Genomic DNA, 27,867 nt, shown 5'->3' on the forward strand with positions numbered 1-27,867 from the left:
GGGTTTTAACGCTTTATAATATTTATTATATTAAACTTACAGTTATAAATCGTATGTCAAATGAAAGAGCAACTCACACAGTTTTACGAAGAACCTTATAAATGTTCAGTGTGAGCACCATTTGTCAAATGGCACACATAAAGCCTATAGTCGAGTTCTTTCCAAACGTTGATACGTGTGTCTTCAATGAAAATCCGGTTTCTTAATTCAGGGAAGTCTGGTGGTAGCGGAGGCACGTACACACGATCCTTGATGAAGCCCCAAAGGAAAAAAATCGCATAGCGAAGGAAGCGATTGGATGAACTTCAATGTACCCAAGCGCTGGATAGGCCGCAAGGGGCCCAATGATAGGGCTTGCTTCGCATGGCCTCCACGTTCACCCGACCTAACGCCATGCGATTTTTTCCATGGCACAGAATGTGTCCTATCAACCAATCCCTTCTGTTAGTCAAGTTGTGCCACGAATTTCTTTCTCCCCAATTCTGCTCAGACCTCCTCATTAGTTACGCGATTCGGGGTCAGGGATTTTCTCTGCCTCGTGATGACTGGGTGTTGTGTGATGTCCTTAGGTTAGTTAGGTTTAAGTAGTTCTAAGTTCTAGGGGACTGATGACCATAGATGTTAAGTCCCATAGTGCTCCGAGCCATTTGAACCATTTTTGAAGTTACGCGATCTACCGATCCAATCTTCAGCATTTTCTGCAGCACCGCATCCCAAAAGCTTTATCATCTTCTTGTCTAAACTGTTTATCGTCCATGTTTCACTTTCATTCATGGCAACGCGTCAGCAGATACCTTCAGAAAAGACTTCATAACACTTAAAGTCTATACTCGATGTTAACAAATGTCACTTCTTCAGAAACGCTTTTCTTGCCATTTCCAACCGACAGTACATCTTCTCTACTTTGGCCATCAGTAATTTTGTGGCCCAAATAGCAAAACCTGTCTACTATTTTAAGTGTCTTGTGGCCTAACATAATTTCCTCAGCGTCGCCTGATTTGATTCGACTATATTCCATTAGCTTGTTTACTCCAGTGGCCTTGTTTCGACTTACGTCCTTCAGTACGCTGTCAGATTCTTCTCGCAGTATCATATCTCCCATTTCATCTTTATCTACGTCGTCCTCTATTTCTATAATACTGCCTTCAAGTTCACCGGCCTCATATAGATCCTGTATATACTCCTTCCACCTTTCAGATTTCTCTTCCTTGCTTATTCCTGGTTTTGCATCTTTTCCGCTTATAAACATAAAAACACGTTTTAGTATGGCAGCTGAAATTAATACTAATATACACATATTAGAACCACTTTTTATATCTACTAGGTGCCGTGTTAAAACAAATGCTTATATATGAAAACACAAGATTTGAGGTAAACTAAGAGTACATTCAAGAAAATTACAACACAAATGAAATCGATTAATGTCAGTTCGATTACATTGCCTACAATTCTTGTTATTCAAGAAATCTACTTCCTGTGTAAATTTATTCCCTCCCGCTTTAAAGCATACTTTCGTAACTAATGTAAACAATCTTATTCGTCTCGACTAGCGCAATTTACCAGGGTGACCTTTATTCGGTACAGCTTACAAACTGTGATTAAAAATGCATCACTCACATTACACTAAGAAAGCGTAATCGCAAGAGCAACACGATCACTATTGCGAAATTTGCGCGAACAAGAAATCATCTGGCGAGGAAAAAGTAGCTATTATTTCATAGCCACTTTGCAAAAGAAAACTTTACTTCTTTCTTTTCCATAATATTTATCCCGTCCAGCACAGGGTCTGAGTTTTTCAGGAGTTGGAAAATTTTATTACATTGTATTTAACTGTGTGTGAAGTTACACGAGCAGGAAACTTTGCAAAGGAGAACATGCTGTCATTTCAAGAAACGTAACAAAGAATGCCTCTTGTTAAATTCAGTACTCAACTGATGCACATTAAGATTAACATTTGCAACAAAATATTCAGATTATATTTTCGGCCTAAACATTGACATTCAACTCCTGCTACAAGTGAATCACACTTTAACAGAAGTAAATCGAGGCCCACATATGACAGCCCACAGATGCAACCAACTGTGGGTAACAAAACGGAGTGAAAAACAGTTTATGTTTTGAGGAAAGTGGAACCATAAAAGTCCCACATTTCAGTGTGACAACTGAAATTAATACTAATATCCAGATATTATAAACATTTTTTATTCTACTAGGTGCCGTGGTAAAACAAATGCTTATATATCTGTACACAAGATTAGATATATTCATTTTGATTGATGATTGAGGTATTCATTTCATTTTGATGTTATATCTCCCCATTTGCACGTGTTTGCTTTCTAAAGAATAGGTGCTGAAAATGAATTTGCCTTGAGCAAACACAATTTCATTCTTTTTCATCCGAATATATTTCTGCAAAGTTTCATCATCGTCATTGGGTTCAGTTTTTATCTTCTTAATAGCACATACTGATGCTCCTGTAGCTGTCTATCGTTGACTCAAATGGTTCAAATGGCTCTGAGCACTATGGGACTTAACATCGGAGGTCATCAGTCCCCTAGAGCGTAGAACTACTTAAACCTAACTAACCTAAGGACATCGCACACATCCATGCCCGAGGCAGCATTCGAACCTGCGACCGTAGCGGTCGCGCGGTTCCGAACTGAAGCGCCTAGAACCGCTCGGGCACCACGGCCGGCTTGTCGTTGGCAGTACATCTCTATGACCATCAGTATGTGCTACTGAGAAAATAAAAATGAACGATGCTGAAACTTTAGCGAAATGCGTGTGAGTGAAAATGAAGAAAATTGTGGTTGCTCAAGGTAGCATCTTTTGCGAGACCTATACAGTGTGAGTCAGCTCCACCTATCGATTCTTTTTTATGCAACCCGCAACACTTTCAGAAACCACAGTGAGATTTTCATATTCTCTGGCTCGCTATGTGCAAACCGTTAGTCCTACAGAAAAAAATAACAGAGCCTTTTTGTAATTAATGTACTGTACTTAAATTTTCTACTGGGAAAGGTTTTCGTTGGAGGCCAAAGTTTTCGAGTTCTTCAAGAAAAACGTCTTTGAAGATCACTTTTGTACGTTTATTTGAATAATTCGAAAACGACGGCCTCTAGCGAAAACGTAGACCAGTACAAAATTTAACTATATGAAATACCCTACAAAAGTGTCCTGTTCATTTTTTTCTGTTGGACTAATAGTTTATACGGTTCTAGAGAGAGAGTATGACAGTCTTGGACGTGGTTTTCGAAGGCACTGCATGTTATATTAAAACAACATCGGTAGTTGCATCTGAATCACCCTGTCCTGTATAGTATTTTTGTCAGTGGCAGTGAGAGCCTAGGTGCCCGTCTCACCTTGTTGCCTATCTTGTCCTTCCACCTGGTCCAGGAGTGGAGCCCCGGTCGCCAGTAGTCGAGCAGGTAGTTCTCGGCGTACTCCTGGCCGCGGCCGTGGTCGTAGCGGCCCTGTGTGCGCACCGCCGTGACGGCGTGCAGCGAGTGCAGCTCCACTTGCAGCCACTCCTCGGCGGCCCGCGTCACCATGTTGCGGGGGCACCACGCGCCGCCGCCGGTCTCACTGTGCAGCCTGCGGGAAGACACCAACTTTGCATCTCTGACTTACTCTACAAATACAGACACTATCTGATCAAAAGTATCCGGACTTCCCTATGTAATTCGGAACTGACCACTAGATGACACATGAGGCGGAACCACCAGTATAAAAGAATGCGGGAAATTCTGTGTTGGCAGTAGAGAAGCAATAACATCAGAATGGGACAGTCGTGTGAGCTCAGTGGCTTCGAATGTGGGCTAGTCACTGTATGTTACCTGACAAACAATTCCATCAGGAACATTTTAACCCTTCTAAAGCTGTCTTACCCAACTGTTCGTGATTTTACTGGGAAGTGGGAACGCGAAGGAACAACCAGTGCTAAACGAAGATCAGGCAGTCCTTGTGTACTGACGGACAGGGAATGTCGAGCATTGCACAGGATGGCCGTAAAAAACCGCATGAAATCAGCGGAAGGAATCATTCGTGAGTTCCAAAGTGCTACCAGCGATCTAGCTAGCACACTGACAGTGTGACGGATTTAAAAAGAATGGGATACAGTGCTTGAGCATCTCCTCGTAAAGCCGTCGGCACACGGACCGTGCATCCGAGCGTTGAGCGTGCCGAGTTTCTGACGCCATAGCGTGGAACACCACGTTCGGGAGTCTTTCCGAACGTGCAGAGTAATATCTGGCATGTCAGATATTCTGAGCATGCGTCAGAGCGTTGACCAATGAGATGACACAACGCCACCAACGTCACACGCACGCCGTCTCCCTTCAGTACAAACTTGTTAGGCGTCATATTGGCATTGGTTCAAATGGCTCTGAGCACTATGGGACTTAACATCTGAAGTCATCAGTCCCCTAGAACTTAGAACTACTTAAACCTAACCAACCTAAGGACATCACACACACATCCATGCCCGAGGCAGGATTCGAACCTGCGACCGTAGCGGTCGCGCGGTTCCAGACTGAAGCGCCTAGAACCGCTCGTCCACACCGGCCGGCCATACTGGCATTCATTTCAAACCTATATGTATATACGCCATTTCTGAGCACCAGAAAACTGAGAATCACTGGAAAACCCGTTGTTAGTTATGTGGTTCGTTCCAATAAAATAATGAGAAACATCATATTCGTGGCAAAAGAATTATTGTAACTTGCTTATTATGAGAGCAGGCTATTTTAAGGCAGCGACACACTGAAGATCCACCCAAAACGCATTGTTCTTGGTACAATTTGTTATAATGAAATTTCAATTAGTAACATAAGTATCTACGATTAACGTTTTTAGAAGGGGTAAGACAATGTGATTAAATCCTAGGCGCCTGTTGTAGGTTTAGCGTAATGACTAGCGTTGTTAGTTGTGTGATTCGTTCCAATAAAATAATGAGAAACATCATATTCGTGGCAAAAGAATTATTGTAACTTGCGCATTATGAGAGTAGGCTATTTTAAGGCAGCGACATGCTGAAGATCCACCCAAAACGCATTGTTCTTGGTACAATTTGTTATAATTAAATTTCAGTTAGTAACATAAGTATCTACAATTAACGTTTTTAGAAGGGGTAAGACAACGTGATTAAATCCTAGGCGCATGTTGTAGGTTTAGCTGCCGGCACGGTAGCTCAGCGTGTTCGGTCAGAAAGCCGGTTGGCCTTTGTAATAAAAAAACTGAGTGGAACGATCAACAAACGAACTTGAACGGATATAATTGTGACGTCCGCAACGAACAAATTGAAAAAAAAGCCTAATGACTAGCGTCTCTGTCCGGTAATGAGTCATTATTGGGGCAGTGTTTCGCGTCCTAACACTTCCAGATTTTTTTTACTAACAATCGCGTTTTTATTACGCTCTGATACATTTTTATTACTTTAATATAAGTATATGCTATAATATTTGATGTTATGTAAATATAAGTTCACCTTTCTTTGAAGGGTGACTGTTCGATTGGCTCAATCTACAGGACAGCTTGCGCTACTTGTATAAAGATATTTTGCTCTTTTTTCTTTTACGCTTCGTAATTCTCAAGTTGCAAAGATTCTGCTACTGGTGATCAAGTAAGACTGACCTTGGGGTTTTACTAAAATGTGGGAATGATGAAATAATGTTTATCTTATCCGGAGAAGTATTCCAAATTTGTAGCGCACCGCACTGTTTGTAATAGAACTTTTATAAGCCTGTGTCATTGATTGGACATGGTACTTTCCTTTTCGTGGACGATGGAGGAAATGTGCGTTTTAATAGAGCTAACGTGAGAATTTTACGCGCGCCCGTTGAGTAAACAGTGTGATTTACGAACTAGAAGCATCCCTCAACTGCCACTGGAGTGCGTTGCGATCGCGTATACCACGCTGGGGCCCACGTACCGTATGCACAAGTCGCATCGTTCCTGAGCGTTCTGCAGCACGTTGAACTTGGCACGCTCAACGATAACGTTCGACAGCACGGTCCGTGTGCCGACGGCTTAAGGTAAATATCTCTGCCGTCCTAAGCGACGCCTGAGGTAGTATAAAGAACGGCGCCATGAGCGAGTAATTTGGAGTGATTAATCGCGCTATACATTGTGCCAGCCCGATGGAAGGTTTTGGGTCTAGGTAATGCTTGGAGTACGTTTCTTGGCACCAGTGAAGTACAGGGGAGGCGGTGCTACGCTATGTGGGTGGTTTACGTGATTAAGGTGTGGTTCCTATATCGCGCTTAAAGAAACTCTAAAATGTAGAAGTGTGTGAATACATGTTACAGCATTATGTACTGCACACAGAAGAGGAACCTAAAACGTTTATTTGAAACCACAAACGGTCTTCAAGCCACAGTCACTAAAACAACAAAATTTTAAAAGGTTACATAACTAGTTTCGGCGCGTTGAGTCGTCATTTTCAAATGTCATCACAAACCTGGACAACTACATTAACAATTAGAACCACACTTCTTTCAAATATTAGGAAAGATACACTAAAACCAGTAAACTGAAGCAAAGGCTGCAGAAACGAGTCACAAGACGTCATGACAATTTTTGGTTGATCGGTCATTTCACACTCTCATGTAGTATAAATGAAAACTGCATCAGGATTCAAGGTGTTATATACAATTGTAGACTGGCAATGGCAAGGAAAGCGTTTCTGAAGAAGAGAAATTTGTTAACATCGAGTATAGATTTAAGTGTCAGGAAGTCATTTATGAAAGTATTTGTATGGAGTGTAGCCATGTATGGAAGTGAAACATGGACGATAAATAGTTTGGACAAGAAGAGAATAGAAGCTTTCGAAATGTGGTGCTACAGAAGAATGCTGAAGATTAGATGGGTAGATCACATAACTAATGAGGAAGTATTGAATAGGATTGGGGAGAAGAGAAGTTTGTGGCACAACTTGACCAGAAGAAGGGATCGGTTGGTAGGACATGTTCTGAGGCATCAAGGGATCACCAATTTAGTATTGGAGGGCAGCGTGGAGGGTAAAAATCGTAGAGGGAGACCAAGAGATGAATACACTAAGCAGATTCAGAAGGATGTAGGTTGCAGTAGGTACTGGGAGATGAAGAGGCTTGCACAGGATAGAGTAGCATGGAGAGCTGCATCAAACCAGTCACAGGACTGAAGACCACAACAACAACATATGCAATTGCATTACGCCCAGCAGTGATGCATTTTGCAAACAAAGGCTCGCGTTTCATAATCTTATAACGTGCAGCAAGCCCAAAATAAGGTCAAAAATAAGTGTATGCAATATCTTGCATCCTAATGCAGTTTTCATCTACACTGTATTAAGGTGTGAAATGACTGATCAATCAAAAACTGTCATGACGTCTTGTATCCCATTTCTGCTGCCTTTGCTTCAGTTTGATCGTTTTAGTGTATCTCTCGTTATATCTGAGAGACGTGTGGTTGAAATTATTATTGCAGTTGTCCAGGTTTGTGATTACATTTGAAAATGACGACTCATTGCGTTGAAACTACAGTAGTTATGTAATCTTTCAAAAATTTCAAAGCTTTAGTGACTGTGGCTTAACGACCGTTTTTGGTGGCAAATTAATATTTTTCATTCAGTCACACACCTTGATGACTGTTATGTCGAAATACAAAAAAAGAGGAGGAACCGTTTGGGATAGATGACTGTTTCAGGGAGTAGGAACAAATGATGAATTTAGCAGGCAGGTTTCATTTCCTCCAGTGCCCTCAAGATCGCGGATAGTTCGGCACACATTAAAAGAAACTAATGTGGATAACTCCGTCCGAACAGGACACGAAGGCCCAATTGTACCAACCTGCCGCCGTGTCATCCTCAGCCCACAGGCGTCACTGGATGCGGATATGGAGGGGCATATGGTCAGCACACCGCTGTCCCGGCCGTGTGTCAGTTTACGAGACTGGAGCTGTTACTTCTCAATCAAGTAGCTCCTCAGTTTGCCTCACAAGGGCTGAGTGCACCCCGCTTGCCAACAGCGCTCGGCAGACTGGATGGTCACCCATCCAAGTGCTAGCCCAGCCCGACAGCGCTTAACTTCATTGATCAGACGAGAACCGGTATTACACTGCGGCAAGGCCGTTGGCCGAATGTTGTTAAAATTACGAAAGTAGTTGACGCACAGTGAGAAGGAAACCTATAAAATGACACTGATGCTCTCACTCCCACCTCACTCACTTTGGCCTACACAATCACTATATTTCACACGTATTAAGACAATGGAGAAAGGGGGAATGCTACATCAGGGATTAAAACACAAGTAAAACGACAGAAAGGCACAGGGAAATGTGACTGGCTGACAACTTAAAAAAAAAAAAAAACCACGGGTGAGCCAGTCATCCTGTTAATACGTTAAAAACTTCTCCCTAAGAGTTTTGGAAACAAGTTGGAGAAACCATATAACGTTAAAAAAGCGCTCACCATATTCGTTTGGACGTTTCCTAAACTGGAGGGCAAATCTGCCGCTGATCGCTGGTTGGACACAGTCTAATAAAATGTGGCGTCCAGCGATCTGCACGTCACAGGCGCCACACATTGGAAGGTCCTCTCGTCGAAGCAAGAAGCCATGCTTTATAGGGCTGTGACCTATGCGAAGACGAGTAAGGAGAACCTGGTCCAGTCCGCGTGGCTGGAAGGAGGTACACCAAGGCTGCGTTGTGGGCTTTAACGGACGGAGGTTGTTGTCTGTTCCAGACACTCATTTTCACATCGAAACATCAACAGTGAGATGACAGCATGCTGGGTGTTGGTACACTGAACTAACCGATTGTATCTGCCCTTTCGTTTCCTGCAATACCCATGTGTGCTGGCACCCAGCAGAAAGGACATCATCTTCCCAAGCCTTTGTATCCAGAGCAGGGTGTCCTGGACTACTTTAGCAGCTGAATACAAACGTGACTGAAGGGCTCTCAGGGAGTCGGAATAGATGAGGAATTTAGCAGGCATGGCATATTTCATTTGCTCCAGTGTCCTCAAGATTGCGGGTAGTTCGACATCGATTACAGTAATCTCTGGAAGCAACTTCTGTGAGGACATGATGCGGGAAAATGACAGAGCAACCAACGGAGCCCCCTGTTTTGACCCATCTGTGAATACAGCTATATAATCAGGGTGCTCATTTAAAATGTTGGAAAAAAGCATATTAAAAATAGAAGCTAGAGTGCAGTCTCTCCTGTACTGCACAAAATCTAAAATTACTCTGGGGCTCTTCTGTAACCAAGGTGGCAGTTGGTTAAAACCCCAGTTTTGAGCCAATTCGTGCCCCACGGCAAAGGACAGCAACATACATTTCACACGGTTTCCGAACGGTCACATTGCCCGTTGACGGTTGGCAAAGAGACATTCCATAGCTGGAACTGAGTGTAGTGAGGAACTGATATGCCTGACGTACCATGAAAAGCTGCTGCCGGATGGTAAGCGGTGGTTCCGCAGCTCAGCACGGAGACTGGGTATGGCGCTCGTCCTGTAAGGGACCCTGACCAGCCTGATTCCCTCATGGTATACAGCGTCAGTGACCTTCAGATCTGAAGGCCTCACTGACTCGTACAATGTGTACTCGTAATGCAGCCGTGATCACACGAGAGCCTTGTAAAATTGGAGCAGATGCGCCCTATCCTTTCCCCAAGACCTGTGGCTAAGACATTTCAAAATGTTCAGTGCCTTCAGGGACAATGCCTTCTGGTTCTTTAGGTGTGGTAACCAAAACAGTTTGGAGTAAAAAATGAGGCCAGAAGACCGCACAGATTCTTTAAAAGGGAGGATGGTGTTCCACATACGCAATTCAGGTAAATTAAAAATGCGACGAGAATGATTAAAATGAACACACACATATTTCTCTGCAGAAAATATAAAAGCATTCTTTGCAGCCCACACCTCCATCCTCTTCACTGTGGTTGGTTGGTTGGTTTGAGGAAGGAGACCAGACAGCGTGATCATCGGTCTCATCGGATTAGGGAAGGATTGGGAAGGAAGTCGGCCGTGCCCTTTCAGAGGAACCATCCCGGCATTTGCCTGGAGTGATTTAGGGAAATCACGGAAAACCTAAATCAGGATGGCCGGACGCGGGATTGAACCGTCGTCCTCCCGAATGCGAGTCCAGTGTCTAACCACTGCGCCACCCCGCTCGGTCGCCTCTTCACTGTGAGTTACAACTGACAAGTCGCTATTGCACTACTGGAGGAGAAGCAGAAAACTGCAAAATCGTCCACAAATAAGGAGAATTGTAAGACTCCTTACCATAAACGTGATATTGTTTATGGATACGATAAAGAAGGTACCAATTAAAACACTGCCCTGTGGAACACCATTCTCCATCTCGAAACTGTTCAACAGCACGTCGCCAACTCGGTAACGAAAAAATCACTTTGATAAGAAGGACGAAATTAAGATGGGGAGAAGGTGGAACTGTTGTAGAATACTGAATCGCCAAGAAGTATCATACACCTTACTGATATCAAAAAATACACCTATACAATGCTATTTACGTAGGAAAGTCTGCTGAATAGCCGCCTCTAGAAGGGTCAGGTTGTCGATAGTGGATCGAAATTTTATGTATTCACGCTAAGAGCGACTTAGGAGCTGTCTGGTATTTAACATCCAGACCAGACGAGGGTTAATCATTCATTCCCAGATCTTTCCTAAATAGCTCGTTAAGGCGACGCTCCGGTAACTACTAGACACATTCGATCCTTCCTCAGTTTGAGAAGAGTTATCAAAAATGCTTCCCTCCATGAGTCGGGAAAGTTGCCTGTATGCCATATCGAGTTAAAAAGTTGAAGTAGGACTTCCTTTAACGCATGTTTCAAGTTCCACGCTGGGATACATCACATCACGCAGACAGTACTGAATCCAGCTAACACGTGGAGAAATGGCAGTTGTAGAACTCTGAACTGTCAGACCTGAAGTTCAACACACTTCTTTCCTTGGTGGCACGGTAACGACGGAACACTTGCTCCTGGCTGGTAGTGAGTAGTCAGTGCAAAATGCTCTGCCACTGTCTGTGTAATACCTCCAGGTGTTGTTTGGAGACACCCCTGAGTCAACAGCATTGCGATATACCTATACCTACATAGTTCCTTTACCGGAAATCTTCCCAATGGCTTCTCATACTATAGTAGAAATAGTGGAACGGTTGATAAACAGTCCAGGAACACTTGCTGCGACCTTTTCTTGCTGTCCTTGATGCTGCGTCGAGCATTTGCCCTCGCTAATCGAAAGGCTGCGACGTTTACCGCTGTTGGGCAACTCTTAAGCTGTCGCAGGACTGTACACCTGACCTGAATGACTGAGCAGCACTCATCAGTCCACCGAGGAACAGATGGTCTCCTAGGATGATTGGATGGAGAGTTCAGCAGCATGGTGGATTACTTGTGTGATATGGTCCACCCACTCCTGTATACTGTTACGGCACTCAAACACAGCCAGCTGCCTGAACAGTGTCCAGTTGGCTCTGCTGTTCATCCATCGTGGATTCGTACTTACAAGGAGAGCTCCATCAAGAAGGTGAATGCAGATTGGCAAATGATCACTGGAATGAAGGTCATCTGTGGCTTCCCACTGAACAGAGACCACAAAGGCTGGAGAGCAGAAAGAGAGGTCGATGGCTGAGAGTGACCCAGTGGCATACAGAAATGAGTGTGAGTGCCGGTGTTGAGGACGCACAGCATGTAAGATGTCTTGAGGCGCTCCAAAACCCAAATATGAGGGGAAGTAGAGGTCCAGCCCCATAATACATTATCGGAGCTGAGGTCTCTCAGTGGGAGAAATGGTCAGGGAAGTTGTTCTCTAAGATCTGTTAGAGCCTCAGAGTCAATTTCATCATGTGGAGGTAAATATAGTAGAAAATAGTGATCTCCAACACATATGAACTTCAACTAAAGCTACATGTGGGTCAGTAGCTAAGAGGAGAGCAAAGGAGTGGTGCACTATCGACAAAAAAGCGACCCCTGCCTTGGTCCTTTTCCCAGTTTGGTCATCCTCATGATAGAGTGAATAGTCCAGTAGTACTGGGACATCAGACGATTTTAAAATACATTTCCTGCAAACACAACCACAAGGGGCGTTCCTGTGCTAGCAGTCTTAGTTCCTTCACATGTGTCCTGAACCCATTAATGTTCCATTTTAATATAGGAGCCTTGTGTCATGGAGGTCGAACTTCTACCCTGTCTTTCCGGCATGGAGGTGAGCCTGTAGTGGGTAGGGGGTCAGTGTTGATACAAGATGTGTGACCAACGCCGACATCGAGATCCATTTGCACTATAGATGAGTCTTGTGAGATGTCGTAGAGAGGGATGTCGACATCATCAGACTTCCCATCTCCATTGGCAGCTGTTTGTCTTAAAACTTTTTTTGGCCTGGGGAGTTTTTGGAGCCATAGCCGTGGAGGTGGAAGTGACTGCACTGGATGGTGGACCAGTGTGAACCTTTGGAGAAGCACGGTGCTCCACAGTGTTGGCAACCATGGCCTTGTCTGATGTTCTTGGAGGAGGTACAGGCTTCAAAGTAATCGCAGCAGCACAAGTGCATGGACAAACGCAGGTACTAGTAATAATACTAGCAACCTCCGTCCGTGTAGCAGGATCAGTCTCCTGAACTGGCAGTTTAAGAAGAGACGCAAAGGGGGAAGCGAACATCGGGCTGCATGGCCTTATAGATCTTTTTGGCCTCACCATACGAGATATGCTTAGTTTTTTTGATGTCCTGTGTCTTCCTCTCTTCAAGGAAGACACTGCAGTCGCTACTCCAGACAGAATGATGTCCAGAGCAGTTTACACACTTCGGAGGAGATGAGCAGCTAACTCCTTCATGGGCAGTCTTACCACATTTGCCACAAGTGGCCTATCCCTTTGGCTGTTAAACAGTGTATAGGGTTGGGGCCGTAAGGCCGTATGCTGAGGATAAGGAATCCTGCCTTAACTTACACTGGAAGTTTCGTGTTGCTGAAAGTCAGTGTAAACGAGGCGGATTTAATAAGATCGGTATCCACCCTTTTCATGATATTCTGTATATCAACTATTCCTTCTTGGGCCCACTCAACTTTCAGTTTGGAAATATCCACAACATCCGGGCATGTCACAACACATTTGATATAATTCAACGTGGTGTGGTACACAGTTTCAGTGGCTTGTTCCCCAAAGTATCTGCCTTTCTGAAGGCTCGTTATCTGCTGGGAATTAGACGTTGCGACCAATTAGTGTCCCACTGCGTAAAGACTTGACCGATTTCAATGTCCGTGCAACTCTAGACTTTCTAAACGTTTCTGTTTGTTCTTTTAGCTATCGAAAGTACATTCTGACCAGCAGGGTGCATTCTGTTAGTAAACACTAAACTACTCGTAACAACTCTAGAATCTGGAGAACTCATTATACGAGGACTCATGAGCGACTGGGTATTAGTACTTACCAGTGGCACTCCTATTCCGCTGGGAGGACGAGAAGAAGATTTCGAGGGGTCCATCTCAATCCCTCGAGCAGCTAGGAGAATGGAAGTATACCAAGACAGAGCCCCGAGTGCCTCACACAACTGAGGTGCGGTAGGCTCCCCAGAGGCTGCCCGCTAACGACTGTTTCACCTCAACAGCCGTGCATCTTGCCAACGAGCAGGAAACCCTGAGATTGCGGGTGTTTTTTGTTGAAGTTTTTATAATCCTCGCAGCGATCAAGCCAAGATTCCCATTTTCTATGACACACAACGTTCCTCTGCCGCGGCGTACAGTGGTCGCTGAAGCATACCCAGCGCTTACAGTGTCGGAGGACTGGCGGCGCTTAGCAGTCCTCAGCTGACGAACCCCGGCGTCGCCAAGCCCGAACCCAGCAAATTAATGCTGAGCCCTTGAGAGCAGCCCCCACTAAAGTTTAAGCTGTCACGGAGGTGAATGTTGAACACATCTCATATTAATGTCCAGTAATACACGTCCAGATGTTTGTTGATCAGATAGAATATGTTGCGAACACTTCGATATGTAAGGCACAGGAACATTCCTCAAAACAATCGACGCCACTTACTATTAAATCGTACATAAATTTTCTATTTGTCCACTTAGTCTAGGTATACAAAATATTTTCTCTACGTGTATACGGGCTATAATAATTAATAGCGGAAATTGACAGGGGTGGAAATACAGTAGAGCCAGAAACAGTCCATGTGGTTACTAGCCGCCACTAACTTCAGTATCAAATATTCTCCAAGCTAACACAAACGTATCTGAAATGTAAACCTGTCGATTATGTCATCATGTAATTTGGCTTCATTTCACTCATGGACCATGGTTGCTAAACCGTGGTAGTTGCACGATGAGGCATTGCATATTTCGCTACTGATGTAGGACGACATAACGCGACAGTATTGTCCAAGGTGGATAAATCGATCAAGACCGTACAGCACTCCCGTTTGTGCGGTTGAAGAACTGCAGGAGCGAATGGTACAGTGTTCTCAAGACTTAAGAGATGATCCGGATGGTTTCGAAATAATTCATAGTTCATTGCAGACACTAGAGCAGTACTATGTCTCAGTGCGGCGACGACATGAGGAACACCCCCTGTAACAGGTACAAATGTACAGTAAATTGCCATACTGTATCTAACGTCCTCAAGAAACATTGTTTTTTTTTTAAACGTAAGCAATGGGTAAAATTTGACCGCAATTAAATGGGAACATAGTAGAAAAGTTTACGCTTGAAACAAATTTTTACTAACTAGGGCAATATTTGGTACTGAAGTCAGTGGCTGCTCATGACCACACATTCATAATTATCTAGCAAACGGCTAGTTTATGGAGACACGTTTACTGGAACATTTTCATTTCTTTTATAGTAAATTGTCATCCATGTCAATGTTCGCTGTTAACTGTCATACACGCTGTATACAAAGTAACAAAAATATGTCGACCAACTTCGAGGGACTGTAAAGTTGTGAGGAGGTGTTGTCTGGAAACATCGTCCAACGACGTTAGGGAAGTTAGGGAAACACCTTCCACTAGATCCCCCTTCTGAAGAAGATGTACACCTTCTGAAGAAGATGTACACTGTAACGCTGGCAGACTTCTAGTCGAACTCTTTGCAATGAACTTGACACAATGCAAGCGCGCAAGCGAAGTCTAATGCATCCACGCTTGTCAGAATAGTGTAGAGAGCACTAAGCGCAGAGACGGCAGAGGCCTCCATAATACAATTCAGGTACCAGGATGGGTGCCCACCTGAGTACGCCATATGCTATTGGAGGAAGGGTAAATTTCCCGATCACCAGACTTTGCACAAGTTCTCTGAATTAGATTCCAAACCTCTCTGTAGTGCCTCATGAAGTGAGTGCAAGCGACACTGTTTATGGTGATCCGTCCATCGGATGCGGACTTAAGCTCGGTGGACCCCTTACTGCAGTTCGTGAGGAATAGGTATGTGCTGGCACTGGGACCAACCCTGCCTCTTCTCTCATCACTATCCACAAACAAACGTGACACCACACTGTACACACTCATTACAGTCATCTACACTTGTCAGATACACTTAATCAAAAAACTCTCACACTTGGTGAACGAAAGGTGCCATTACGCCCTTCGGTGTTAGCCAAGAATGCCATATAAGTTTACTTTTTTAACGGTAGTTTTCCGCCATACTTTCATTTCTCTGCAGCATCGCCCGATAAAGCTTCTACACATACGTTCCTATTCTCAATTTCTTCCTCCAGACACCGTATGCTCTTTAGAATTCCTAGAAGGTTTGTAACAGACATATCTGACAAAAAGAGATGAAAAGTTTTTGAAATGTAATGCTACAGAAAAATGTTGAAGATTAGACGGATAGATGGGATAACTAATAAAGAGGGGTACTGTGTAGCACCGGTCACAACTTGACTGAGAGAAGTTATCATTTGATATGACCCATTTGCAGCGCCAAGGAATAGGCAATTTGGTAATGGAAGAACGCACTGTGGCCTGGAGGGGGGGGGGGGGGGAGGAGGGGGAGAATTGGGAATTATGGAGGAGGCCAAGGTTTGACTACAGTTAGTATATTCAGATGGATGAACGAAGGCGCGCTGAAAAGTAATGCCACAGATTTTTAATGTGAAAACACTTTATGCTTTTTAAATAAAACAAGCGTTATTAACATTATACATCTTTATTCTTCATGTCTGCATATTTGTTTCTCAAAATAGTCACGCAACGAACGCACTTCTCACAACGAGAGACGGGTTTGTTGATACGGTCCTGTAGAATGTTCTAACTTTATTGCCGGAGCCACAACATCACTTCTGCTTGTAGCGTTTCATCACTATCAAAGTAAGGTTCTCGACGGTGTTCTTTAAATTTTGGAAACAGATGAAAATCGTGTGGTGTCAACGCCAGATACCACACTTGCTAGGTGGTAGCCTTTAAATCGGCCGCGGTCCGGTAGTATACGTCGGACCCGCGTGTCGCCACTGTCAGTGATTGCAAACCGAGCGCCACCACACGGCAGGTCTAGAGAGACTTCTTAGCACTCGCCCCAGTTGTACAGCAGACTTTGCTAGCGATGCTACACTGACAAATACGCTCTCATTTGCCGAGACGTTAGTTAGCATAGCCTTCAGCTACGTCATTTTCTACGACCTAGCAAGGCGCCATTACCAGTTTATATTGAGATTATAATTTATGTATCATCAAGAGCGATGTTCTCCAATTATGGATTAAAGTTAAGTATTACATCAACTACGTACTTTATTTGCTACTATAAATGCCCTTAACTGTTCCAGACCTCACGCCAGTCTGCGTGAGCTTAACGCGTGTCTTTCGGCATCCTCGCATAGTGACTTGGCTGTCTCGCCAAGTCACAACAAATCGAATGGAGCCAAGTCGGGACTGTATGGAGGGTGATCGATGACAATTTGGATTATTGCAGATGTAGCATCTCGCGGGTGTGGTCTGACACTGTCATGCCGAATGAGAGAGTTGCCCATGTTTGGACGGGAGGAGAGGGCGCTCCATATGTGGATGAACTCTTCGAATTCGAAGGTCGATTACAGCATGTTCTTTCCCGCGCCCACCGTCATGTTACACGCTACAATGCGGAGTCGTTTCACGACATGAAGAACAATGATGTAGAATGTTAATAACGTTTATTTTGTTTAAAAAGCTTTTAAAGTTTAAAAAAATTCGGATGGTTTACTTTTCAGCACGCACCCATAGTATGCTAGACTAAATGGGACAGAGAGAGTTGTCTGACAGTAGAGTAATATATGTTGCAATTTTGGTGACCGTTAACACGAGGTAGTGCAGGAAGCAGAGGAAGCAATCTTCCGCCGGAGGTTCGAGTCCTCCCTCGGGCATGGTGTGTGTGTGTGTGTGTGTGTGTGTGTGTGTGTGTGTGTGTGTGTGTGTGTGTGTTGTCTTAGCGTAAGTTAGTTTAAGTAGTGACCAGGGATCGATGACCTCAGCAGTTTGGTCACTTAGGAATTCACACACATTAGAACATTTGAACCCAAGCACAATACACGTGCGCTTTGTGCTTGGTGACGAGAATCTACGAAAGTAGAACTGACACCCGTGGACGACAAGGTCGTTAGAGAAGGAGCACAAGTTCGGGTAGAGTGGGAATAGGAGAGGAGAACGGCCGTGTCCTTTTTAAAGGAACCATTCTGGTACTCGCATTAATTTATTTATGGAAACAACGTACAAATTAAATGACGCTGACAAGATAGTGATTTGGACTCTTCTTCTCTCGAATACGAGTCCGCTGTATTAACCACAGCGTCACCTCCTCGGTAAACGGAAGTAACGGGCGCGTAACAGTTTCGTGAAAGTCGAAGGTAGGAACAGACTTGCTTCGTTGCTCATAATTAACGGGTAGTACAATCCTACACATACTTCTGGATTTAGTACACTGAGCTTACCCTCCACAGAAGTTCCTCGATCTTCGTCTCTCCTTACCCTGCCTACCATTGTCTCAGCTTCTATCACATCTCCCTTATCCCTTCCGTATACACGTAACAGTGAAGGATAAGTACCCTTATTCAAGACACAAAGGAATTAATGACACCAGCTGCCAGTGGGCATTGATTTAATTCAACGGGGAAAGTTGAAAATTTGTTCTGGACCAGGATTTGAATATGGATGTTCTGCTTACTAGGTAGATGCGACGACCACTGCACTATCCGTACACAGTTGTCATCGTACCTGCACGGTCTACCTTAGCATGCCTCCCGTCAGACCCAAATTCGCAACTTATCCACACACTAGAGATGCAGTGTCCCTTGACCATTATGCTCTTTACCCGTGGCATTTCGCCGATTCCCACAAGAGTTTGAACGGGGCATGTATTCGCATTGTAGTGATCATAGATCGTCCTCGCCTTAATTGTGACTGTTGTGTCTGGTCTTTTAGGCTTTGTTATGTCAGTTTCCAGGAATAATCGCTGCATATGTGGACATGTCCGAAAGAACTGACACCACATATACAAAGACTACTCCACGAAACTGACATAATAATGACAAGAGTATATGAATATGTGAAGAGTGTCACAATACAGCGAGTTAAAAGAGGAGTGTTCAAAACAATATGTATTCATTACTGAATACTATGTGCTTCACGAAACTCGAAATATCTATTAGGACATGATAATTTCGAAAGAGGACATTGAATGCCAAAACATTTCTCTAAACAAAGTCTTCCGAAATGTGTGAAAACTTAGCAAAAATATAACGTGTTTCTGATGCATCATTCCAGGTTTGTAAAAATTTTAACGTATTTCAGAGACGGGATACTGCATCATTTTAACTTCTGTCGCCTCGGGAATATACTTTGCGTGTAGGGCGATGAGTGTTCAGCCTGCTGAAGAACTCCTGAAGCAGGTCCCAGAGTGAGGTTGTAACGCTGAATAAAAGTGAAAGAGGAAAATTACAGTGCCCAACGATTTAGAAGATCATACATTTATTTGCTGCAATTACTACTTACTGATACGGGTTTCGCTGATAAATACTCAGCAAATTTCCGGAAGAATATTCTATGTACAATCATCATCATCATCATCATCATTTAAGACTGATTATGCCTTTCAGCGTTCAGTCTGGAGCATAGCCCCCTTATAAAATTCCTCCATGATCCCCTATTCAGTGCTAACGTTGGTGCCTCTTCTGATGTTAAACCTATTACTTCAAAATCATTCTTAACCGAATCCAGGTACCTTCTCCTTGGTCTGCCCCGACTCCTCCTACCCTCTACTGCTGAGCCCATGAGTCTCTTGGGTAACCTTGCTTCTCCGACGCGTGTAACATGACCCCACCATCTAAGCCTGTTCGCCCTGACTGCTACATCTATCGAGTTAATTCCCAGTTTTTCTTTGATTTCCTCATTGTGGACACCCTCCTTCCATTGTTCCCATCTACTAGTACCTGCAATCATCCTAGCTACTTTCATATCCGTAACCTCATCCTTGTTGATAAGGTAATAGTTACTAAAATAAGGCTCCTGATGTGCTAATATTCTCTTTCAGTTGCAAAGCCAACGATTGATTCCAGCCGTTACCTTACGTTTTGAATGAAGTCTCAATTCACTTAAATACGTTTTCTACGTACAGACAACGCTGAGAATTTTTCAGTCCACGCAGAACGACTTCCTTTTGAGGTAACAAGAGTGTACATAACTTCTTAACTTAATTCTTATGTTGCCTCGTACCATTTTCATACAAAACCCATAACGTGACGTATTATACTTTGTCGGTTTATGATCTCAGCAGCATAATTTACAAAATTATGTTTTCTGAGGGAAACAGTGGCATGATCTGGCAGGAGTTGGCTTGGCTCTCTGGCATGAGTTGGCCTGGCTCTGACGCAAGGAACCATCAGGACACATTTACATAAAACTTAGCAAATATTAATGACAAATTCTTGTTGAAAAACAATCAGTAAATTAAGCAAGTTTGTTTTGTACGTCTTCTTGACATGTACTAAAGGAAGTGAGGAAATAAACTAGTACATCTGCCTCTTTGATTTTAACTTTTCTATTGCGCTTACTTATTTTTCAGTGACGTAAGTTTTGAAGCAGAACTCGAGTCTACGTAAAAGAAATAATTTAATTTTGATACATGACTGTACAAAGAAGGTTGTTTGCATTATTTAATTCTCGGTCTGCTACCCATGTCAAATCTCTCGGTCTGCTACCCATGTCTAATCGAACTCAGCCTTCGTGTCGAGGATAGCCTCTATCCTCTTAAGTCAAGAATAAAACTGTTGTTTGATGTATCTTGGCTTCATCATTAGGAATGTCTCTGAACATATGTGTTAGTGTTCTGTTCTCGACAAACAGTGTCGATTTCTGGATTACTGCTAATACTGATGAAAGCAGACGGGATGAGCTAGCTATCCACGTGAGACCATTCAGACGGTGGCTTTACTTACCTCCTAACGAGAATAACTGCACAGTTAAAGCATCAACGCTATTTCGCGGGTGCTAAGGGAGGTGTAAGCTATTTAAACTCCTCTGAATACTGGGCCGTACTTTAGATGTTGAGTGATTATCTAATCCATTTGTTACCCCTCTGGATGAACAAATTCTGTGAGTAATTTATGCTATTCATCCAATTTTTAGGATGGGATCTTTATGTAGTTATATTAAATAGATTTCGTGGAAGTAAAACTTTCTCTTATTTGCACGTGTACAGGTATTATGTTTATATGAAATGTATATAACTGTGAAATTGTTCGTAATTGTAGCTTCCTGTGATTTAAAGATAATACACTGAAACAGATGTAGCTCTCAAAAACATCTTTCCTGCCCTTTAAAATGGAATTATTGCTACGAAACACATTGTACATAAAATATTTTGACTTAAGAGAGTATTTTATTATTTAAATTGTTTTAAATATTCTTTCTAACTCGATACGCGGGACGACGCCACTAATGCATGTATGCACTGTGGCTGTGATCTAAGAAAATTCTTGTGGTGAAAGAAATCTTCAGAGCAAGTATTCGGTCAGCAACGGGAGGAGATAAAAATAAAGCTGTCATCCACCCGAAACATAGTTCGAGAAACGACTGTCTATATGAGCTCTAATTTCCTTTATCTTGGTGGTCCTTACGCGCAATGTAAGTTGGCGGCAGGAGAACCGTTCTCCAGTTAGCTTCAAATGCCGGTTCTCTAAATTTTCTCAGTAGTACTCCGCGAAAAGAACGTCGTCTTCCCTCCAGGGGTTCGCAAAGCACCTCCGTACTAATCGCGTCTTGATCGAATCTACCGGTAATGAATTTGGCGGTGGATTCCAAACTGCACGGAAGTTGGTATACTCACATTGTCTGCAGCATTGGGGAGGTCAACTTATTTGGCCCATATCGGAAAAAAGTCGCACCCTGTGAACCTTCCACAGCTCCAAATATTCACAAGGATCCTCGTGACATAACCGTGCGGGATTAGCCGAGCTGTCAGAGGCGCTGCAGTCATAGTGTGCGGCTGGTCCTGGCGGAGGTTCGAGTCCTCCCTCTGGCATGGGTGTGTGTGTTTGTCCTTAGGATCATTTAGGTTAAGTAGTGTGTAAACTTATGGACTGATGGTTCAAATGGTTCAAATGGCTCTGTGCACTATGGGACTCAACAGCTGTGGTCAAAAGTCCCCTAGAACTTAGAACTACTTAAACCTAACTAACCTAAGGACATCACACACATCGATGCCCGAGGCAGGATTCGAACCTGCGACCGTAGCAGTCACGCGGTTCCGGACTGAGCGCCTAGAACCGCACGGCCACCACGGCCGGCTATGGACTGATGACCTTAGCAGTTAAGTCCCATAGGATTTCGCACACATTTGAACATTTTTCCTCGTGACATCACGGGAACTTTTATGGTAGCTAGTTTTCCGAATTCGGTTACGACTAGTCTCCTCCAATCGACTGCACTGTATACAGAGATTATTCGAATGGAGAGCAAGTAAGAAGGCTAGTGTGTTAAGCGTTCTGCGCAGAGAGGACAGAACACAGGGTGACAATTATAGAACTATACGAAAAAATACGTAAATTAGTTACTAACTACGGCGTGCACATGCTTTATTCAACGTGTAAATGTCACGACAGATATTCGGGTTTAGGCTATGACACGTTCGATATGCCTGCCATCATTGGTGATGACGTGACGCAGACAGCGAAATTCTTCATGACTCGCTGAAATGTATGAACATCGAAGCTGTCGATGACCTCTGGTTTTGGTGCTATTTTTGTACATCGTGTCCTTAATATAGCCCCACAAAAAGTAATCGCATGTGTTGAGAACCGGAGAATATGGCAGCCAATCGAGGCCCATGTCAGTGGCCTCTGGGTATCCCAGAGCCAGAATGTGGTCCCAAAGTGCTCCTCCAGGACATCAAACAGTCTCCTGCTTCGATGGGGACGAGTTCCGCCTTGCATGAACCACGTCTTTTTGAAATCAGAGGCACTTTGGATAATGAGGATGAAATCATCTTCCAAAGCCTTCAAGTACCGTTCGGCAGTCACTGTGCCATCAAGGAATATTACACCGATTATTCCATGACTGGACATTGCACAACACACAGTCACCCGTCGAGGATGAAGAGACTTCTCGATCACGAAATGCCGTTTCTCAGTCCCCCCAACGTGCCAATTTTACTTATTGACCAACCCATCCAAATGAAAGTTGGCTTCTTCGCTAAACGAAACTATACGCGCGTGCGCATGTGCATACTAATTCCGATCATGCTCCGCGGACAACAGTGCAGTTTGAACATCCTAATGCAAACCTTTCAGAAGTTACGACGATTTTATTTCATATAATTTAATAAGCGTCACCCTATACTTCGTAGCATCGCTAGTGTGCTCTCTACCTCTATCCCACATCATACATTCTTGTAGCTGCCTACCTTAGTAAATGGCAACGTTGGAGCAAGCACCGCAGTCGGTCATTGAAAGTACTTTAAGTCTCCCTTGAAAAAAAAAAAAAAAAAAAAATTAAACTCAGAAAAACCATCTCTGCCGCTTGTAAGCGCAATACCTGCGGTGTTTGCTTTATGCAACCTGCAGTAAACACTACAATGGCTTACACTCTCACCATATCGGAAATAACATGAAAATTCACGTTAAATGTTCTGTGCAAACCTCTGAACGCACGAAACTGACAGACGTAGCGGAATGACGCTATTGTCTGGAGCGTCATATTGTACATTGCCGCTTGGTACTGTGTATAGTTCAACCACCCGCCTTCTCTCGTATGCATCACTCTAGAATTAGCTGACAAAGAGAAGTAAGTTCATCATCTTTTAGCAAAAGCGATGGTTAGTGAACTGGCCAAAATGTTTAATAAATTTTGAGAGTTCATCTGAATTCGGAAAAATATGGTGTTAGTCGCAGACCGTTATGCAGGAAAGAATCAGGTCCAGGACGATCTAGGTATATCTATAACTACGTATATACTCCGAAAGCCATCTTGCGGTGTGTAGCGGAAGGAACTTCTAATGCTGGTATCATTTTCCTACCTTCCTGGCGCCAACCACGATTAGTGTGTGGGATAAAGACTGCCGATGAACCTATAATCTCTGGGATTTGCTTGTCATGGTCATTTCGCTTGCAGCATATGAGAGCAAGTAACATATCACCCTACTCCTCTTGGGACGTACCATCACGAAATTTCAATAGCAAGCCTCTCTGGGATATAATGATCTTCCTTGAAGCGTCTGCCAATGGAATTTGTTGAGCATTTCCGCAAAGCTCTTGGCACTTACTAAAGGTTCCCGTGACGAGACGCCCCGCAGTTCCTTGACCTACTCTGTCTGTTCTATTAATCCAACTTGATTAGGGTTCAAGAAAGGTGGGCAATACTCGGGATTCAGTTGAACAAACGTGTAGCAAGCCATTTCTTTAGTGACTGAATTGCACTTCCGTAAGATTCTTCCAATGCATCTTTTTCTCCTACAATTAGTTACCATTCTACTTTAGGTCGGTCCAGTCGGTTACGGAATGTTGCCGGGTGTAATGAGTTTCGTAGATGGTTTTTATCATTTTAACAGCCGGCCGCGGAGGCCGAGCGGTTCTAGGCGCTCAGTCCGGAGCCGCGCGACTGCTACGGTCGCAGGTTCGAATCCTGCCTCGGGCATGGATGTGTGTGATGTCCTTAGGTTAGTTAGGTTTAAGTAGTTCTTAGTTCTAGGGGACTGATGACCACAGATGTTAAGTCCCATAGTGCTCAGAGCCATTTGAACCATCATTTTAACACAAGAGCACGTGATTTCTACGGTGGCTGGATCAGAAGCCGAAACGTTCAAAGTAGAGAATAGAGTAAATTAGCGCAAGCTGGTATTCTAATTTGATAGTTTTGGATTATATTAGGGAGATGACAGATGGAGGATACACTGATCGAAGATACGAACTTGGCAAGATTTATTAAACTGGCAATATACCGAATGGTTTCCGGGGAATCTGTAGTATTTGATGTTGCTGGGAATTTTTGAGTTTCACACGTTTGGACTCCTACTGATTGATTGGTTTTATCAGTGAGTCCCCAAAACTGGTAAAGAATCAGACGTTAAACTGAGATTGATGTCGTTGTGCATTTCCAGTCGAGTGGCCAGATCTTCGAATTCAGCAAGCCGCTGTGGTCGAGCGGTTCTAGGCGCTTCATTCCGGAACCACGCTGCTGCTACGGTCTCAGGTTCGAATACTGCCTCGGGCATGGATGTGTGTGATGTCCTTAGGTTAGTTTCGTTTAAGTAGTACTCTGTCTAGGGGACTGATGGCCTCAGATGTTAATCCCATAGTGCTTAGAGCCATTTGAACCATTCGAATTCATCTGAGTCTCCGCCGTGACCGTGTTTGCCGGAGTTGTCACTTTTTCACGTTGTATTGTGGAGGACAGTGAAGTTGGTGAGTTTAGACAAAAGCTGTCATTAATGCATGAGAGCTGAGAGTCGGCCCGGATTTTCCGATCAACTGGCAACAATGTGTAACGAGTTCGCATGTGTCGCAAGGACCAAGAGTGCGTTGAAATCGATATATACCGTAAGTTAAAGTAACTCTGATGTGTGAAATATTGCATGTGTGGAACACTGGTCCGATGTAAGAGACGGCCTGATGGCCCTAATCTGCTCAGGTTAAATAAATAAATAAATAAGAAGAGGACAAGCTGAATGTAGCACGTCTCGTGGCACTCTAGATGACGTTAAAGTGAAGTTAATTAACTACTGGTTCTAAGCTATTCCCTCTCCCAATTGTAACACGAAGGCGTCACTAGGCTCTACACACACCCATCTGTGACCGATGGTACACGTATGTTAACCTGTCAGAAAAGCCCTTCTTTGAAATGTTTTTTTTTTCTTTTTTTTCAATTGGCTCGTCATTTTGGCTTGAATATCGGTTATGTCATCTAAGCATTCGCCCTTCATATGAAGCAGTGCACAGTGTCGTTTTCTAGTAGGTTCGAATTGATAACACTAAGTCTCCATATCAGTGATGATTTTTTCCACAAAAGGAATGTCCGCGTTTTTCATTTCAACCAAGTTACTGCAGGCGTTCACACGTCGTTGTTTCTTTTCGGGAGTCAAGGTGCGGTACAAACTTTGCACACACTTTTCTTTTCTTGAAAACATTCTAGAGAATGTCTTCAACACTCGATTTAGAAATTTTTCTCCATTGCAATTTGTGACACAAGAACGCTGACACATACAGCCATGCCGGCCATTTGGGGCCGAGCGGTTTTAGGCGCTTCAGTCTGGAACCGCGGGACCGCGAAGGTCCCAGGTTCGAATCCTGCCTCGGGCATGGATGTGTGTGATGTCCTTAGGTTAGTTAGGTTTAAGTAGTTCTAAGTTCTAGGGGACTGATGACCTCAGCAGTTATGTCCCATAGTGCTCAGAGCCACATACAGCCATAGATCCACTACTTTACACAGCCTGCTCACAAATGAGTGGTCGAATATACTGTCTTACTTAAAAGTATCCGAATGTCCTGAATTGCGTTTCACCTGATTTTCATGCAGCCCACGTAACGTATCTGTCTCGAAAGTGCTCCAGTCGCTTGTCCGTACCAAGTGGATGCAGCAAGTGACCACTACACTAGAAAACAGTGCTCTGCATCGCAATTAACTCCAGGTGTAAACTAATACCACGATACGACAAACATCAAAGAACGCCTGAGATGGTTCACAACGCTTGTAAGCTCAAATTTACTACAATAAGTGACGTTTCTGAACTATTACCACTCTCATTAGTATCTGACACAAATAATGCCCCCAACTCTAGCATATCAATTACTCCGTAATTCTTACTCAAATTCTTACTTGCAAATAAGAAATTTTCAAGAATATCTGGACTTCCTGTCCTCTATGATCTGTCGTTTACTAAACGAGTGCTTTTGCATCAACTTGATAATGAACTAAATAGCCACAAAAACCATGATTAACAGCGTCAAGCGCTCTATCGTCTATCGAAACTTCATCATCAGCAACGTATCACTAGTAATTTCACTATCTTTGTGATGGAACGTTGGTCTATGTATAGTTCGAAAACCACCCATCGCAATTATTATCTAACACAAAGTGACATTAAAAATGAAAGTTATTAATGAGCAAGTAGCTGTGCATATGCCTGAACTTTGAATCACATGACGAACTGCTTTGTTTTGGATATGGATTTTGAGACCCAACACTAACTAAGGTAAGTATTCGTGCCTGTCCGAGATTCGACCACACCACTGAACGTCATTGCTGAGTAGCTTTAAAGAGATATGATATAATACAAATCAGTATCAGTTAGTAAATCTGAACTTTAATTTACACGACGAACATTTTTGTACTGGATCGGGACAACTATTCAGGAACTGTTGGCTCTGTTAACAAACCACAAAATATGTTAAATATGGCTTCATTCCCAAGTAACGAACTTGACATGACGTGATGTAAGTGTTGGATGACGATTCGGATCCAACACCTAATCTGACTGTTATATAAGGACAGACAGATTCAAGATAACGCATTTTCTCAGCAGTAGCGAGATGTCTGGAACTGCAGCGACGAGAAAATTAATCATTTATGCCTTCCTTTGACTCGAACCCGTCACCTATCGCCGTTGTTTTCTAGGCAAGAATGGACATTAAATATAGGTTTGTTTCACCAGAATCGATGTGCGCGCATGTTTGAACATGAAGCGACGTGACGAAGAGTACAGTGACGACTGGGGACCGAATCCCGCACATATCGTTGTTGGCTACACACGAAGACACATTAACCACCTAGTTTTTTCACCTGTAGCTGGGAGTGACATGTGTGAACTTGAAATATTGAGATGAAAAGATCTGTGTCTCTCTGTGAGACAAAACCGTCACATACCGTTATTGACAATGAATGAAGAGACAAAAAAATATTTCCATCAACACTTAGGTGTGCCCATGCTAAAGCCTGAAAGGACATTATGAAAATTTTTGTAAAGAGCTAGGATTCGGCGAAAGTTTTTAATAGGCACCAGTAGATCCTGTTTACCCTTGATTACGCCAAATGAGGAACACAGACTGCACCGTGGTTCCAAATGCACATTAAACGTGATGGCCCTTCGATTCCGATTACACATTAGGTCGGGCAATGATAGAGGGGTATATGGCAGCATGCAGAAACTCTGTCAAAAAAAAAAAAATGGCTCTGAGCACTATGGGACTCAACTGCTGAGGTCATTAGTCCCCTAGAACTTGGAACTAGTTAAACCGAACTAACCTAAGGACATCACAAACATCCATGCCCGAGGCAGGATTCGAACCTGCGACCGTAGCGGTCTTGCGGTTCCAGACTGCAGCGCCTTTAACCGCACGGCCACTTCGGCCGGCGGAAACTCTGTCATCAGTAACCTTTCTTACACTCGTGTTTTACTTTAGTTAAAGAACCAAACGTCATGTAAG

General features: G+C 43.5%; 1 protein-coding gene across 3 annotated transcripts in view; it reads right to left on the reverse strand.

Moving 5' to 3' along the window:
• The window catches only part of LOC126412923 (discoidin domain-containing receptor 2-like), a 911,045-nt gene that overhangs the window by 263,852 nt on the left and 619,326 nt on the right, over nt 1-27,867 (reverse strand). For all 3 annotated transcript variants that reach the window (XM_050082831.1, XM_050082824.1, XM_050082815.1), the window contains exon 4: nt 3,363-3,594. In XM_050082831.1, coding sequence (XP_049938788.1) covers nt 3,363-3,594 — 232 coding nt within the window. The remainder of the gene's footprint in view (nt 1-3,362; nt 3,595-27,867) is intronic.

This window comes from Schistocerca serialis, chromosome 1, assembly GCF_023864345.2.
Source record: "Schistocerca serialis cubense isolate TAMUIC-IGC-003099 chromosome 1, iqSchSeri2.2, whole genome shotgun sequence".
Classification (NCBI taxonomy): domain Eukaryota; kingdom Metazoa; phylum Arthropoda; class Insecta; order Orthoptera; family Acrididae; genus Schistocerca; species Schistocerca serialis.